The sequence below is a fragment of the Dipteris shenzhenensis genome, chromosome 12 (genome assembly GCF_047967505.1).
Source record: "Dipteris shenzhenensis isolate YYH24624 ecotype China chromosome 12, Dip_SZ_1.0, whole genome shotgun sequence".
Taxonomy (NCBI): domain Eukaryota; kingdom Viridiplantae; phylum Streptophyta; class Polypodiopsida; order Gleicheniales; family Dipteridaceae; genus Dipteris; species Dipteris shenzhenensis.
Window position 1 is genome coordinate 6616220 of NC_141607.1, and position 16474 is coordinate 6632693.

Genomic DNA, 16474 nt, shown 5'->3' on the forward strand with positions numbered 1-16474 from the left:
TACAAAGGAGCATCGAGCTGTTGAGCTTGGAGCAGGGAGCTTGCGAGCAAGGAAGCAAAGAGCAGGATCTTGCTGCTCTGATACCAAATGTGAGTAGGAGAGTGAGAGCTGAAAGCAATAGTTGCAATAGAAGAGTGTGTGATACAACTGAAGAATGGGATAGGTTTTGTCTAAGTGACAAAACCTTATCCTTCACTAACCGTAGTTAGTGAACTAACTGTGGTTAGGGGGAAAAACCTCTAAAATGAGGGAAAAGTGCCCCTAACCTACTTATTACATTACATTGGTCACTGCTAAATTATAACAATAATTCTAACAACAGATGTTTTGCTTCTTCGGAGACTGTGCCTCACTTGTTTTGGCATTGTCCGTGCTCTCGTGAGTTTTTTGATATGCTTTGACACCGCCTGCGAGCGAGATTTCCATCTGTTTCGTTTGGGAAGTTCTTCTGGCTATTTGGGTTTCATCCATCCAGACCGGAGTTTCATCTTTTCTTCGTTTGAATTCGCTACTGGGAACTATGAACTTTATGGACATATAGGAATTGTATAGTCTTTGGTGATCCTACTTTCTCTCTGTTTGGCTTTTTTAGGCGTTCTCTGCAGCAATCTTTCTTTGATTACTTGCAGACCCGCTGCATAGATCATGAGGTCTTTTTGGCATATACTGAAATTTTCAGTTGATTGTAGCACCTTATTTTGAGGTTGCTACTCATATAATATAATGAATCAAAGATTTCACCAAAAAAACCCCCAAAAAAAGAGTGTGTGTGTGTGTGATGACTCAAAGATTCCACACACAAAAAAGTGTGTGTGTGTATGGCCTCGTTTTGAGGTCGCTACTCTTGTAATATTATCAATCAAAAGTTTCAACTAAGAAAAAGTGTGTGCACCTCATTTATTCTGGCATTGCCTATCTTCTCAGTAGTTTTTGGATTCTCTTCGACAGCGGCTATGAGCGAGATTCCAAACTCTTTTCTTTGGGCACTTTGGACTTTATGTACAAACCACAATTGTAAAGTCTTTAGTGACCCCCATTTTTCTTTGTTTGCTTTCTTTAGGCGTTCTCTATAGCAATCTTTCTTTGATTGCTTGCAGACTCTCCATATAGATCACGATGTATATTTGGCTTATACTGAGATCTTCAGTTGATGTATTTTCTAATGCCTCTTTTCTGAGGTGACTATTCTTGTAATATAATCAATCAAAGTTTTCACTTTTAAAAAAAGTGTCTGTGTGTGTGTGACTTTGGGCCTACAAAACTCCTCTTCGGCAACAGCTTTTCTTCTGGCGAGTGCTTCTGGGCATTTTTCCATCTAGACAGATGGTGACCCATAGACACATTGCTCCTACTTGTTGCCACAGTTGTTTGAGATGTTAGTTATTACCGAAACCTTTTCATGGTCCAAGTATGGTCATAAGAACCTTATGTTTGCTCTCCATCGAGTGCCTCTGTTTGCCAAAGCTGCATGAGGGACTGAACATCCTCACATTCATATGCACATTTTGGCTCATAAAGGGAAAATGCTGCTTGATTTTATGCAAGGAGATCAGCATTGGGGTGTTACGATGAAACCACCCTTCAGGGAAACCAAAGGACAGTGAATGAATATTAACCAGTGAGTACCATTATTTCAGCCACTTAGAAAATAATTTCAGTACCACAAAGACAACACAGAATCAAGAACGGGGATCTAGATTGCTCTTGCTTAGAAATTAGAGCCCAAACACCCAATTGGCCCCAAAACATGCGCCCCTTTTGGTATTTCTTTATTCTTTTATTCAGAAGGAAAAACATACAATAGACAAAATTACAGCAAGGATAAACTCCCTTGCACCTATCACAAACCAGCTCAATTTTCTTCCAAAACTGGCAGGCATCCAGCTACCTGAAACTCTAGTTAGCTCCTAGCAAAAAGAGCATTAACTTCCGCTACAAAAACTCTGGCAAGCTGCTCTTGCAATCCACAAGAACCTTCCAGGCATAATCCTTCCGCCTGTCCCAGCATCAATTCTCAGGCACACAAGGCCTGCACACAACACGGAGCTGTTACTAGCAGCCCAACTCAGCCACGCAGCTCTCACATGCTGTCACTAATGCCAAGTCCCTTGCTGTCCACCTGGATACTATAGCTGAAATTCAGCCTTAGACTAGATGACCATCCTTGAAGTCTTGGCAGAATAAAAGGTTTATCTAACCTTTCCCAAGTTGGCCTAGCATCAACCCAAAAGCACCTGAGCAGGCACACAAGCCAGAGTATATACAGAGGAATTCGTACGGCCAGAAGCTCTTACAACCGGCCCAACTCGGCCACACATCTCTCACAGGTTGTCGCTAATGCCAAATCCCTTGCTGTCCACCTGGAAACTAAAGCTGAAATTCAGCCCTAGACTAGATGACCATCCCTAAAGCCCTGGCAGAATAAATGTCCAAGTTTCTCTGTCCTTTCCCAAGCTAGCCCAGCATCTGAGCACGCACACAAGCCAGAGTTTACCCAGAGGATTTCATACAGCCAAGAGCTATTATCAGCAGCCCACCTTGGCCACACAGCTTCCCTCGCAACTATCCCTAGGGCTCCCTCAAGCCTATGCACAACCGGCCAACAAACCACAAGGGAAATACACCAAAACCCACCTTTCCTGAACCCCATTCGCGCACAGGAACAAATCAGCCCACGGGCAACCCTGGAATCAAGTCACTTAACCTCCAACAAGCTAGGTGAAATCTTTCTGGCAATTTTTGGCAACCCACAGTAGATGATGATCTTCTTGGTTGCACCAGGTAGCCCTGCATCAGCAAACGTATCTTCTTGGCTGCACCCAGCAGCCCTGCAATTGATTGTGAATCACCCTAGCTGCTCCAGGCAGCCCTGGATTTGATTGTGAATCACCTTGGCTGCTACCTGCCTGCAAACGAGTTGCCCTGGCAGGCCGTTGATAGAAAAACGAAATTCTTTGGCCGGTCCCTGACTGAAAAACGAAATTCCCTAGCAAGTCCCTGACTAAAAAACGAAATTCCCTAGCACGTCCCTGACTGAAAAACCATTTCTTTTGGAGGCTCTCTAGCTCAAAAATGAATTCTTCTGGAGGCTCCTAGCACAAAAACGAATTTGTTTTGGAGCTCATGGCAGCCCACTTGCCTCTCCTTGTCTTTCTGCGCTCCAAAAAAGTGTGTGAGACCAAAATTCGACTTCTTGCCTTGTCCCATAAGCCAACTTGCCAAACATGGCTCCTCGAACTATTTTTAGTGGTGGGATTTTAACCCCTCTCTTGCCCTTCAGTTCTTTGCCTTGGCCCAAGAAATTAATGCACTAGATTACAATATTAATCAATAAAAGGCCAAAGGTATTCACAGGTCTGAAAATTCACATCCCCATCGCATATGATGTGTCATTCGCTTTCACATTTGACCACTCGGGATTCTTTGGCTTGAAACGCCTTCCGTGGGAAACGCCTTCATTGGTCTAGGGTCTTTTACTGCCCGCCGCTAGCATTGCATGACCCTAGATGCTTTTCGTCCAAAGGGATCCACATTGTGGGAGATGTGCTTCATGATTCTGGTATCATGCTTCCCTTTCCTACAGCAGTCCAAAACAGTTTAGTTCACAGCTTCATTCTAGATCTTTTTTGGCATACATTGCCTCGAATGCTTCAAGGGCTTTCTGCCAATGCCTAATCTTGAGCTCTTGTCTCGCCTCGAAGATTGGACCTTTCATTCACAGGTTCCGGGCTGCCATTACTGCTGGCTGAACTCACAATTGCCAAGCTATATAGGGTTTTGTTGCCTCCCCCCTGATTTTCAGGTCATGCAAATCATATTTGGGGCATGAATCGTAATGCAAGGTGATGGTGGAAAAGATTGCTCTAGCAAAGCATTGCTTGTGGTAGAAAAGTCAGATCGACCGTTGATCTTGCTTTGCACTCTTTGATGGCCTTTCACACCAATTTCCTATCGTGAGTCTTACAAGATCTTGGAGCTACTTCAGAGTCATCTTTAGAACAGACTACGAGAGAGAAAAGACGTTGGCGGCTTCATTGTTATAACTCCTGCCTTAGTGCAATCTCTGTTGAAAAAGAACCCTACATGGGGGGATGGCTTTGAGGTTCATTGTTATTGATCATGGTTCAAGAGGACTTGTTGCGCACACGAATTGGAAGATTGTGACTGGTCAAATTGGAATTTAGCTACTTATGGAACCTTGGAAAAATCCTCAACATGTGTAGTGTGCATGCATTGGACGAACCAAAGCGCCGTTCTGCCTTGACCAATAGAATTTCATCTAGGTTTGACCTCGTCGAGGCGGTGGCTGAAGAGTATATGAGAAGTCAGAGAGTTTTGGAGAACTCTCTTTTGTCCAGGCTCTTCTGATGAGAGTCGGCTAATGGTTTAGCATGTGTCATTCAGCAAGCTGGCTTGCAATAGGGGCCTTAGATGAGTCAGTTTCTGAGTTTTGATTTGTTCTAACCTGCGCAAGGCCAGTAGACATGAGCAGAAGGTCATTTATCTGTGTCGGGTGATTGTTATGAACAATATAGTGTCTTTCTGTGTCCGCCAAAATGTCAAAAATTATTCTTAGCGTTCTGAATTCAGGTTTGTGAATCATATTACGGCATTTGATATTGAAACGGTTTCTCTATTTCTTAAATCCCTGAGTTCAGGTTGTAGCAGGTCGTAGTGCTTCTATTATTTTATGCAGTCATGATTGCTAAATTAACCGTGCATATGATAGCTCCAATCTAACAGTCTGCTAGTGGGCATGTGGACCGAGGTGATGGAAGTGTCTGGCAGCTGTCACGTTATTGCAAGCTGTGGACAACCTGACTCACTGCCTTTCAAGTTAAGCCTCTCTTGATTTCACCTTGCTGTTGATCACAAGACTTTTAAAGCCTTACAAGTGCTTCCCATCGACGTCCATGAGTGAGTTCATAAAAGACTTCCACTCCTAACATGAATGGCATGCATGTGTTTACACCTACTACATTGGCAGAGGTACAATGGTACATGTATAAGAGAATCAAATATACAGCTTACCTTTTTGAAGCTCCAACCCACCAACAACAGCTTAGGAGTTGACCAGCAGCTTGTCAGCTTGGTATATTTCAAAAGCCCAACACCCCCATACCCTGGAGATCCCCCTCGCAGTAGTACCAAGGACATTTACAATCATCTGGTTAGCTCTGATCCAGTCTCTCTACAAATTCTCCTGGGGTGATTCCAAGGCACATAGGATCATCCGTGAGGATTCTGAAGGACCTCAAATGCAGGAATTACTTTTCAGCCCCAAACAGAGAGTAGCCAGGCCTTCCTTAAGTTGTTCTCACCTTCTGTTGTGCAGCGAACGAAAGACCGTGTTGGTTTTTCCATCTGGGCTGCTTTGTTAATTTCTTCATCATATTTTCACTTTATAAGAAGCATGTTTTTCATCAAAGGAAACAAATGAAGCAAGCCAGACCATGGAAGGCTTTTTTTCACAAAGCCCAATAATTTTCAGAAACAGTAGTACTTTTAAAGGGATTGTTAAAACTTCAAGCAATACACAGATCAAACAAGCCAACCAAAATACAGTTGATTTTCATTTTTCTTTTGGCATATGACACAAATACATGAGGATGGACCCTTGCTCACACATCAAGCAGTGAATACAGCATGGAAACTCTCAAATAATACCTGGTTCAACGCTGCTGTAAATCGCAGAACAAACTCATCATGTTCCAGCCTAATAGTGGCTATATGATTTACTATACAATAGTGCCTCTGATAAGTGCTGCTGGTTAAGTTTCCAAATTGAAAGCAACTTGACATCCAATTAAAGTCATCATAGAATAAAGGAAATTTTGAAAACAGAAAATGAGGAAAGACTTCATGTCCAAAAGCAAATCATAAATACAATTTCATCAGAAGCTTTATGGATATTCTGCTGCTTCTCGTGGACCCAATTCATGAGGAGATGGCAAGGAAACCAGTCGACTTTGTGCTGAAAACCTTTGAAAGTATGCTGAAAGCTCCTTTAACATGCCAGCTGGAGCAAGGTGAAGATCAGAAAATGCCGGCACAACAGGATCTTTCTGCAGTACCAATTTAGTGGCTGTGGTCAATATATTGGAGCTTGCTTTACTTGCATATAAGCCAAAATATTACAAACTTTCCACCTAAGCTACAAAAGGGTAACTCATTTCACCTTGAAAATGTTGACAAGCCGTGCAACCTTCACTTTCTTGAAGATAGTATCCCCATCCTTCTCTGATGACATGGCAAGCACTACTAGGACAGGTAACACTCTCAAAAGTGCATGTCGCTCTGAGTAAAGCAAGAGAGAATCCGACTCTAATGAGTCAACACAAAATAAGATAAGGACCTGTAGTATGTCCTCCACGCTAATTGTAATCGAATGTTTGAATCAAGGAGAAAACAAGAGGAATGGTGAGTGCCGTGAGCTTATGTGGCCCTTCGAAAAGAAATGTGCAACCCCACATAAATGCAAGACCATTGAGAATTTGGATACTTGTTAACTCGAAACAGCTCTGCTTGTATATTCGATAAAATTGCCCACCTCGTGCTCAGAAATATCTGAAATGTTTTTAAGCATGCACCATTAGTACTATTGCTAAGCATAAAAATGTGTGTGTATGTGTGTGTGTGTGTGTGTGTGTGTGTGAGAGAGAGAGAGAGAGAGTGTGTGTGTGTGTGTGTGTGTTTGTGTGTGTGAGAGGTGCAGAGAGACCTGCGACCTGTTCGCCCTGCCTGCCCTGCCCGGCCTGCTCCTCCCAGCGTGCCCCGCTTGCTTTCTCTGCTATCAGCCTGCACCTCATTTGCTTTCTGCTCCCGCTTTTTCCTTAGTCTCTTCAGCCACCTCTCCCGTCGCCTCTATTCAGCCCGTCTTTGTTGCTTCCGACTGTGTTTATCCCGCTTTTTTCCAGTCTTTCCTACCTTTTACCTTTTCCTCTGTATATCTGTTGGTTTCTCCTCCCCTTTCAATTCTCCGCATTTCCAGCTTTTCTCCATGTCTAATAGCCCTATCCTCAAGGCTTACGCTCGTCGTGATTGTGCTCCGGACCAGAAGCGCATCAATATGGATTCAACCCACCTGGCTGATTGTTCCATGGAGGATGCTCACTATGTTTTTGATATGTTGCATGACGATTTTCAGCAAAGCAGGAAGGACTGGGCCAAGGAACCTCCTGCTCTCACCTACAAAATGAAATTGCCTGCCTTGGTTTCTCCTCTGCCGAAACTTTCTCAATCTGCCGTTATCATTTTCTTTCCAGGTAAGGTGCCTTCTGCCATGGATGTGGGTCAATGGATCAATTCCATGTTGGGAGGCGGTTTTGTGGAAGGGGTTTACTTGGCATCCAGGGGCTTCTATGAAGTTCACTTGTCCGAAGCTAATTATAAGCAGAAGATCTTGGAGATGTCTCCATTGCATTTTGGCAAGCAAATGCTGCATGCAATGCCTTGGTCTCCAAATAAAGACTATCAGAGTCTTATCCAGCATCATTGCCCTGTATGGGTTGAAGTGGTGAACTTCCCAGATTATATGCGAGCTGAATTGCCTAGCCTGGCCAGCACTTTGGGACAAGTCATTTGCCCACCCCGTCCTGCAGGCAATAAGAATCGCTTTTGCATCCTTTGGGATATAGATTTGCCCACTCCGCTTTCTATTGCAGTAGAAGTGGAGGGCCTCAATTTGGGCCAAAAGTTTTTTGCTTTGAAATGGGGCACTTTTGCTGGGTCATGTTTCAATTGCCACAAGTTTGGCCATTTACAATCAGAATGCCCTTCCCTTCTACATCCACCTCCTCCTACTGCCATTCCTCAGGATGCTCGTACTGTTGCTCCCCCTCGTGCTACCCCTCCTCCAGCTGACATAGTCAAACCTACCCAGCATACAGGAAGCCAGGCAACCACAGGGCCAAAAGGCAAAGACAAAGGTAAGGCTAAGCAGGTTGACATTGCAAAGTCTGATGGCTCGAAAGTGCCAAGGAAAACTATCTCTCTACAACCAAGGCCCTTACAGTCTCGAAATTGGGATGCCTCCGCACCTTCCCCTGGCACTTTCGGTCATTCTCTTGGCAATTGGGTCTCCGTTGTTAAGACGGGCATCCCCATCTATGATGATACTGTCTCCCCCCAGGTGTTTACTGCCATGGGTCAGCTTGACCCAGATACGATGGTGGATGCCTGACACTCCTTGTTTCATGGAGTACATATCATACACTGTATATATTCTTTATGAGTACTTCCCTTCGGTGTTATACATACAATGTACAGGGTCTTTGTAATGCTAATAAATGGAGGTTGTTTTGGCATTATGTACATACTTCTCATCCAGACATTGTGTTCCTCCAAGAGCATAATCAGCACCGGTTTGTTGGACGGAGGGATTACTTTGCAGGCTATGATATTTTCTATGCGGGTAACCTGCAGTCTTCGGGCCTGTGTGCCATTGTCCGCCATGAATTGCAGCCGTTTCTGAAATTTAATGATCCCCATGGGAACTGGTTAGTCATTCAATGTTCGGTGGGACAAGATGCCTATGATATTGCATCTGTTTATGCTCCTCAGGTTTCTGCCTCCCGGGCCCGTATTTGGGAACAATTACAGCACTTTGACTGGAATCCGCATGCTTTTCTTTGTGGAGACTTTAATAAGTCTCCATCCCCTTCGGATAGCTCCACTCATCATTCACATATGCTTGCTTCTGAGCATAGACAGTGGCACTCCTTTATGGATTCTGTTAATGCTCAGGACGTATGGCTTTCACTGCATCCCCTCCATTCGGGCTATACTTTTCACCATAATGCCTTCACTGATTATTGGGCTCGCTTGAATCGATGGTATACGTTTCATGCTCAGCAGTATGCTGATTTTACATGCCATATGTGGTACGATCACTCTCTGCTTTTGTCTTATCATTCCCCCTTGTGGCTCACCCTTTCCTGTGGCCAGCCATATGATGACATGCCTCCCGCTAATCGGAGGCCTTTGCTTATCAATAATGCATATTTAAAGCACACTGAATTTCAGAATATGATACGGGCTGCACTGGCTCCATTTCGTGGGCATGCAGAGGTGGACATTGATTTTGCCTGGCATGCACTAGTGACTCGCCTTCAAGGGGTGATAGAGGATTATGGTCGAGGTTATATGGCTGTTCTTAGATGCCAGGTGGCTTGGGCAAAGCAGTGTATCAACTCTCTTGCTGATTTTAGTCAGGATAATGTGTTATCTTTTTCTCAAGAACAGGATCTATGCCATGCCAAACATATACTTGCTCTCAATGACCGCAGGCAATTACATAAGTGGCAAACTAGAGCCAGGATCCCAAGTTTTTCCTGGTCTGCTCTTCCTGAAGCAGAAGTCCTATCAACTCATGAAAAGTGAGAGGATTTGCACCCCCCCTCAATGATAAGTTCAGCAAGGTATGAAAGCTAAGATAAGACTCAGGAAGAGATTTCAGAGAGGTTGTAATCATCTCTGAATCAGAAATAATTTCATCTATGTGTAACAATTGCTCTCTGAGATCCTGTAGCTTTGTGAGGTGGACTGGCATGGAGTCACCCTCTTCCATATGTGTATTACTTAACTCTCTTTTCAAAAAAGATACCCTTGCATCATTCCAGGCTGCATACATGCTTTCTAAAATATCCCACGCTGCCTTGGAGGTCTTACACGACCAGATATGCGGAATGATAAATCTTTTCACTGAAAGAGAGATGCATGACAAAGCTAAGGCATCCCGTGAATCCCATCTCTTCTGCTCTGGAGTAGGGACTGTGGCTGCACCACCAACTTGTCCTGCAGCTGCACCCTATGCACGACCTCTTCCACCTCCTTGCTGGGGAGGGGTAGCAGGTGCAATATCTGCTGGTCGGATCTCACCCCCATTCACATAATCCCATAAATTGCGAGAAATCAGAATATTGCGTACCATGAAACTCCAGAGGGAGTAGTTGGTACCATCCAACTTGTCTTCCTGTATGTCTGCACATCAACTTCTTTTGCAACATATTCATCCAATTCTGTCTGATGCTTAGGCTTTAGAACTTGAACATCCCTTCACTGAAAGGGAATTGTCTGATGCACTGGGATCCTGTGGGAGATGGAAATCTCCAGGATGGAATGGTCACACTGTTGAATTCTTTCTTGCATTCTGGGATCTTCTTATATTAGCCTTGCTGCAAATGGTAAATACAGAATGGCAAAATCAGCAGATGCATGTGTCATGGAAAAAGGGTCTTCTCAAGCTGATTCCAAAATGGTGGTTGATCAGATTAAACGTTATTTGCATGATGGGTTGCATCCCTCCCAATATGGCTTTGTTCCACGTCGCCATATCACAGATAACATTGCCAATCCTTATATTGGGATTGAACATGCCAAATACACACAGCAGGATGTACTACTCTTGCAGGTAGATATTGCAAAAGCCTTTGACACAATTCAATGGGATTTCATCTCGCAAACTATGCGAGCTTTGGGGTTTCGACCAAAAATGCAGCAGGTTATTTACTGGCTTTACAGAGATAGAAATGTGGCTTGCATTCTTTCTAAGGATATCTCTGATGAGTGGACTCTTTGTTGTTCGGTCCGCCAGGGATGCTCTCTCAGTGCTTTATTGTATGCCATTGCTACTCATCCTATGCTGCAATATATTGATCATCTTGTGGCTACAGGATCACTTCATGGCTTGGAATTGGATGCTAACCGTAGCATGGTTGCTCAAGTTTATGCTGATGATTCTTTCTTTACCCCGAAGGATACGCCCCATGATCTTGGTGCCTTGATGCAAGCCCTCTCTGTTTATGGTTTGGCAGCTGGTCTTCATGTTAATTTTAAAAAGTCTAAGCTGCTCCCTTTGCATTCCAAAGACTGACATAGTCTATTATGGCCCGGCGATATCATTCCACCCACTCAGTTTGTTCATCATCTTGGTTACCCTTTGGGGTGGGAACTCACTCGCCGACAACACACTGATTGGGTTTTGGCTAAGCTTCGGAAAAAGCTTGAGTATTGGAAACTGGCAACATGGCCTTTGCACGTTCGTCTTCGAATAGCGCAGTCCATCCTTGTGGCATATATTCAATTTTACTTGCCATTGATCATGTTCACTAAGGCAGATCTTACATCTTTCATGTTTGTCTTTATGGAAATCTTTTGGCGATCCAAACATGGCAGAAAAAGTCTCAGACTGCTTTCGATGCATCACATTTGTTCTCCCAAGATGCATGGTGGATTGATCACGGATATTCATGTGCATATTCTTGCCCACAGGGGGAAAATGTTGCTGTAACTTCTGCAAGGTGATCAGCCTTGGACTCTTTTGATTAGGACTCTAATCACTCATATCAGTGTTTCTGCGTTTGGTCATTGGCAACTCGATCAATGGGATTTCTTTTTTGGCTGCACTGATGGCACTTTGCCTGGCTGCGCTTTTATCTCCCACTTGCTTCTTGACTAGAAGCATGTTCTTTCTCATCTCGAATGGAATGGACGGCAATCTTTGCTTGGGAATTCTTTGAGAGCTGAAAGCATTCACTGGTCTAAAGTCTTTCAGCCTCCCTTGGCTTTACAGAACAATCTCTTCTTGATGTCGCTTCCTCCCCTCTTCCTGCTACTCCGATAGATGGCTCTTTCGTTTTCTCTGCTTGAGCCCCCCCCTTTGCCTCTGCACGTGTCTTCTTTCGGCGGAAGCGTGGTGGGTTTGCCTCCCTCCACTTTGGTTAAATCAGCAAAGCTGGATATCGCGGATGGTCCTTCGTCTTTAATCCAGCTGGACCTTCTTCGCCAAATGTGTTTTGCTTCTGTCACAGATGTTCCTTCATCGGCTTCACCGCTTGTTTGTTCTTTGGATTCTGCCCTTCTGGTTTCCGATCTTCGACATGCTCAGCAGTATGGGGTCTATCTCTACTCTATGGGCAGGCTTTTATCTGCAGCTCAACTTCGTTGTTGGGCTGAAGTTGCAATAGGTCAAGATTGCCTTTCCTCCGTTGTTTTTCTGTACAAAGGTTTTTATTATGCTCACTGCTCTTCGACTAATGTGATGGAGTGACTTGCCAGTCGTGCTGGTATTCATGGGGCTGGTTTCTTTGCTTATGTGATGCCTTGGGATCCACTTTTTGATCCGTCTGCCTCTCTTCTGACTCACTATCTGGTCTGGATTACCCTCAAAGCGTTGCCTCTGCCTCTTCTTCACAATCTTCCTACTCTTGCAGCGCTTTTGTGGAGGCCTCTACATGTTCTGAGACAAGAGTTTTTGCAGGCTACCCGGGATGTTCACCTTTGTATTTTATGGAATATGATGCAGCCCATGCCCTCTACTCTGGATCTTGATTTGGGATTTGCCCATCCGATGCGCATCAGAGTACATTTTGCCTCTTTTCCTACAGCATGTTATCGGTGCCCGCAGATTGGTCATTTTGCACGTGCTTGCCCTTTTGCTTCCATGCCCGCTCCTCCTGCTCCTCCTTTCACTATGAAGGTTACTCTTCCTTTTCCTCCAGTTTCTGCTAAGGCTTTACTCGATAAGCCTTCTTGTATTGCTCCAAAGCATTACTGGAGGAAGGTAGAAAAATCACAGGCCAATCTTTCTCTTGCTGAAGAAGTTCAGGATCCAACTCCTGTTGAGCATCATTAGCCTCCTCCTCCTCAGGATATGGATGTGCCCGTTGCACAGGGGACCATACAGGATGCTGCACATGCTCTTTCTCAGGTTGATCCTCAAAGTGAAGCTGAAATGCTAAGTCCTGCTTTATCAAATGCAGCTCTTTCGTCGGAGGATACAGATGTTGATCTAGCTCCTTTGCCTTTGATGCATGTGCCAGAGTCTTTTTCTGTTCAAAATGCAGATGTGCCATTTTCACTGGATTCTTTTCACCCCATGTTACAGCAGGTTTTTGACCTTGTGATTCCAAAATTTCGGATGCCGGGCTATATTAAGAAGAATCACAAGGGTGGTGTGTGATGGAGAGCATTTTTTCAAACCTGCTAAGGTCTGGAGGAAAGTTCAGGACGCTAATTTGGTTCAAGATTCAAATCCTTTTGCTGTTTTATCTATTCCGGATCGACTACCTACAGTGTCAGATTGTCAGATTCTTTTTGATCCGGTTTTTGCTGCTACTTCGACGTCTAAAGTTGTTCTGCCAGATTCTTCTTCACTGCTGCAAAATTCTGCTGTTATGCATGAAGTGGAAGAAAATCTACAGTCTCCTTCACCTCCAGATACTATTATTCAAGATGCAGATATTTCCTTTTCTGTGGAGTTTCATGTTCCTTCCCCTGAGAAACTTGTTGATATGCCGGCCCCATTACACTCTCAGTCTCGGATCCTGATGTTCCTTTTTCCTTGGAGTCTTTTCATCCCTGGTTGCAGCAGGTTTTTGATCCTGTGGTTCAAAAGTTTCAGCTACCCGCTTATCTTAAGAAGAATCACAAGGGCAAAAAACAACTCTGTTTTATTGATGGCGTTGTCACTCCATTGCATCAATTTTGACAAGGCAATAGTTAGAAAATGGATGATGTTTTGTTGGAGTCTCCTCCAACTGTTATGTAAACTTTTACTTGGTTGCCTCATGAGATTTTCTATGTGAGGTTTTACTTGTAAATTTTCTCTTTGTACTTATTGGTGGGTTTCCACCTCTTTTTGAGGTTTCCCACACAAAAATAAAAGATTTCACAAAAAAAAAAAGTATGTGTGTTTGTGGTATTCGTTATAATCAATCAAAGCTTTCACTGAAAAAAGTGTGTGGTATTCGTCTTTCGGCAGATATATTGGATGGCACAGGTTCAGTAATGCCCTTTCTAGTGGCGGCTCGTCGTTTTCCTCTAGGGATGCATTCTCACCCCTACTCGCATTTGCTTGCTCAAATGCTTCAAGATTTTAAGCCGATACCTCCACTTCATCTTAAAGATCGTCTAAGCGACTTGGTGCTTGTTTCGGACTTCTCTGCTCAGCGTCCTCTTCCTTTGACTTCTCTCATGGTTGCCAGTGTATACAGGGTTCTCTTGCCTCTCCCCTAGATTACAGCCCGAGCAAACCATGTGTGGTCTATGAGGTGCAATGCAAGGTGGTGCAAGGGTAGACTGGGTCAACTCTGGAATTGAAAACTCTCCCTTTGCCAACAGATTTTTCTTTTGAGGATAGTTGTGGGTGTTTTTTCTTCCGGCATACTCCTGGCTCGAAGGCATATTGGGCCAGCTATGTGTCATCGTTGCTTAGCTATTCGGAAATTGGTGGCTCATATATTTTAGCATTGTCAAGATTCACAAGATTTTCTTACATTTCAGAAAGGATCTTGCAGGCTCGCTTTTCAAAGGATGTCTTTGGCATGCTATTTGGCTGTTTGGATTTCACCCTAACTGACAAGGATATGATCTTTTATTTTCCTGGGTTCGCTATTGGGCCCTATGGAGTCTTTGGAAGGACTGAAACCATTGGGTTTTTTGTGATCCTTCTCTAAACAAGTTCTCTTTTTTCCGAGCGTCCCTTAGGTAGTCCTTTTATGCATTCTTTTGGCAATAGGCATTTGTCAACTTTATAGCTAAGTCCTAGTTACATGCCTCTAGAGGGCGAAACTTTAGAGTCTTCTTAGCACTAGGTCACGCGAGTGATCTCCCGAATGCTTGCTAGGCTCTTGTTAATTGGGCGTTCAACCCCACTTAGCGCCTGTAACAATTAATTAAAGCGCACATAACCATGGCACCCATTTACCGTTAGCACTTTTGCATGCGAATCAATTCTAGACTAATCCTAACAAGCAAACATGTGCATATAAACATAGAACAATTTCTTTAGTCGACCGAGGTCAATCCTCTTTTTCGTAATTAAGGGGCTTGACAATCAGTCAAAGCACCTTAATTATGGCCAAGTCTCTTTAACCGAGGTTGGCACATCTTAGTTAACTGAAGTTAACCCTCTTGGCGTAAGCCACGTCTCGTTGACCGAAGTCAACGCCTTGGTTCTTTGGTTAACCATAGTTAACCATCTTGGCTGAAGCCAAGTCTTCCAAACCGAGGTAAACTTACTTAACCGGAGTCAAGTATCTTTGACCGAAGTCAATACTTTAACCAAATAAATGAAGAACTCATTGATTATGAACAATAAATGGTCAACCGAAACTTTGGCTTTGGAGTATTTATAGCTTGGTGACACTGCGCACGGTCTGTGTGTGTGTGTGTATTTTCAGTGGTACAGTTTGCCTGTCACGGAAAAAAAAAATTTTCGTATTGTCCAAAATCCGTACGATTTCGTCCGTACAGCCAGGAAAACACCGTACAGTTTCATATCTGCTGTGCTTTCCTCCTTGTAAAGCGTTGCTGCTTCCAAGTTTTTTCGTTAACTCGAATGGCAGATTATTCCTATGAGAAAACCTTTCACAAAGACAAGTCGCTTTCCAACAAGAAACAAAAAAAGGTGATGGATTCACATGATTCCCTTCATGACTGTGCTGAGGCTCAGCTTGTTTATGAGGTTATGCATGAAGGGTTTGAAGACACCCGTAAATTCCAAATCCACTTCCCACCACTAGCATTATGGTGGAAGTGGATGATATATTTAATCCAGTTAAGGAGTATGCAAAGCATGCCATTATAATTTTCTTCCCAAGACGGATGCCTGCTGCTGCAGATGTTGGGTATTGGTTGACTCCAACCCTGGGTGGTTCTTATGTCAAAAAAGTTCGTTATGCAACGAGGGGCTTTTTTGAGATCATCATGGATGATGAGGAGCACCCTCAGGTTTTGCTGGAGCACTCTCCTCTTTTCTATGGCCAGCAGATGGCTGCCTTGGTCTCCCACCTGGTATTACCAGGCATTGATTCGCCATCGTTGCCCTGTTTGGGTAGAAGTTGTGGATTTTCCTCAATGCTTGTCTTCTCTTCTACCTAAAATTGCAGCTTCGCTCCGTAAGGTGGTATGTCCACCACGACCCAATGGAAATTCAAATCGCTCCTTTTCATGTGCCTTTGTCCTCTCCACCTCAGGGGAAGGGGGAAAATTTTTTGACTGATGGATGGCAAACTCCTCGCAAAGTGATCTCCCCAAGGCGACCTTTGCCTTCTCGGACTTGGAGTGGTGCATCCTCTCAGGGGAAAACACCTGCTGAAAACTCTGGTGTTGGCTTGACCTCGGCTGCTATGACTGCAAATCGGACCTTGTTTCCTGAAGAAGAAGTTGCTGCACTTTTGTCCTCTCCTCAGGCTGATGCTTCATCCCAGGGCAGAGGCCCGGACATTGAGGTGGAAATGCAGACGTGGAGAGCCCGTTAGTTGCTGTACATACCTGTCCCATAACTGTAAATATGCTTGATCATCTCAAGTGTGTTACTCTAAATGTACAGGGAATGTGTGATGGTCGCAAATGGAAACTAGTCCGGATGTATATCAGGCAATTGCAGCCTGATATAATTGCTTTGCAAGAGCATAATCAGCATATGTATGCTGGTCAAATAGGCCATTTTGCTGGTTATGATATCTTCTAT

General features: G+C 44.0%; 1 protein-coding gene across 2 annotated transcripts in view; it reads right to left on the bottom strand.

Annotated features, from left to right (window-relative positions):
* PIR121 (transcription activator) overlaps positions 1–16474 on the bottom strand; it is a 312434-nt gene that overhangs the window by 200593 nt on the left and 95367 nt on the right. For both annotated transcript variants that reach the window (XM_087382159.1, XM_087382158.1), the window contains exons 9-12: positions 6503–6567; positions 6179–6374; positions 5914–6065; positions 5668–5761 (exon numbers count right to left, since the gene is read on the bottom strand). In XM_087382159.1, coding sequence (XP_087238285.1) covers positions 5668–5761; positions 5914–6065; positions 6179–6374; positions 6503–6567 — 507 coding nt within the window. The remainder of the gene's footprint in view (positions 1–5667; positions 5762–5913; positions 6066–6178; positions 6375–6502; positions 6568–16474) is intronic.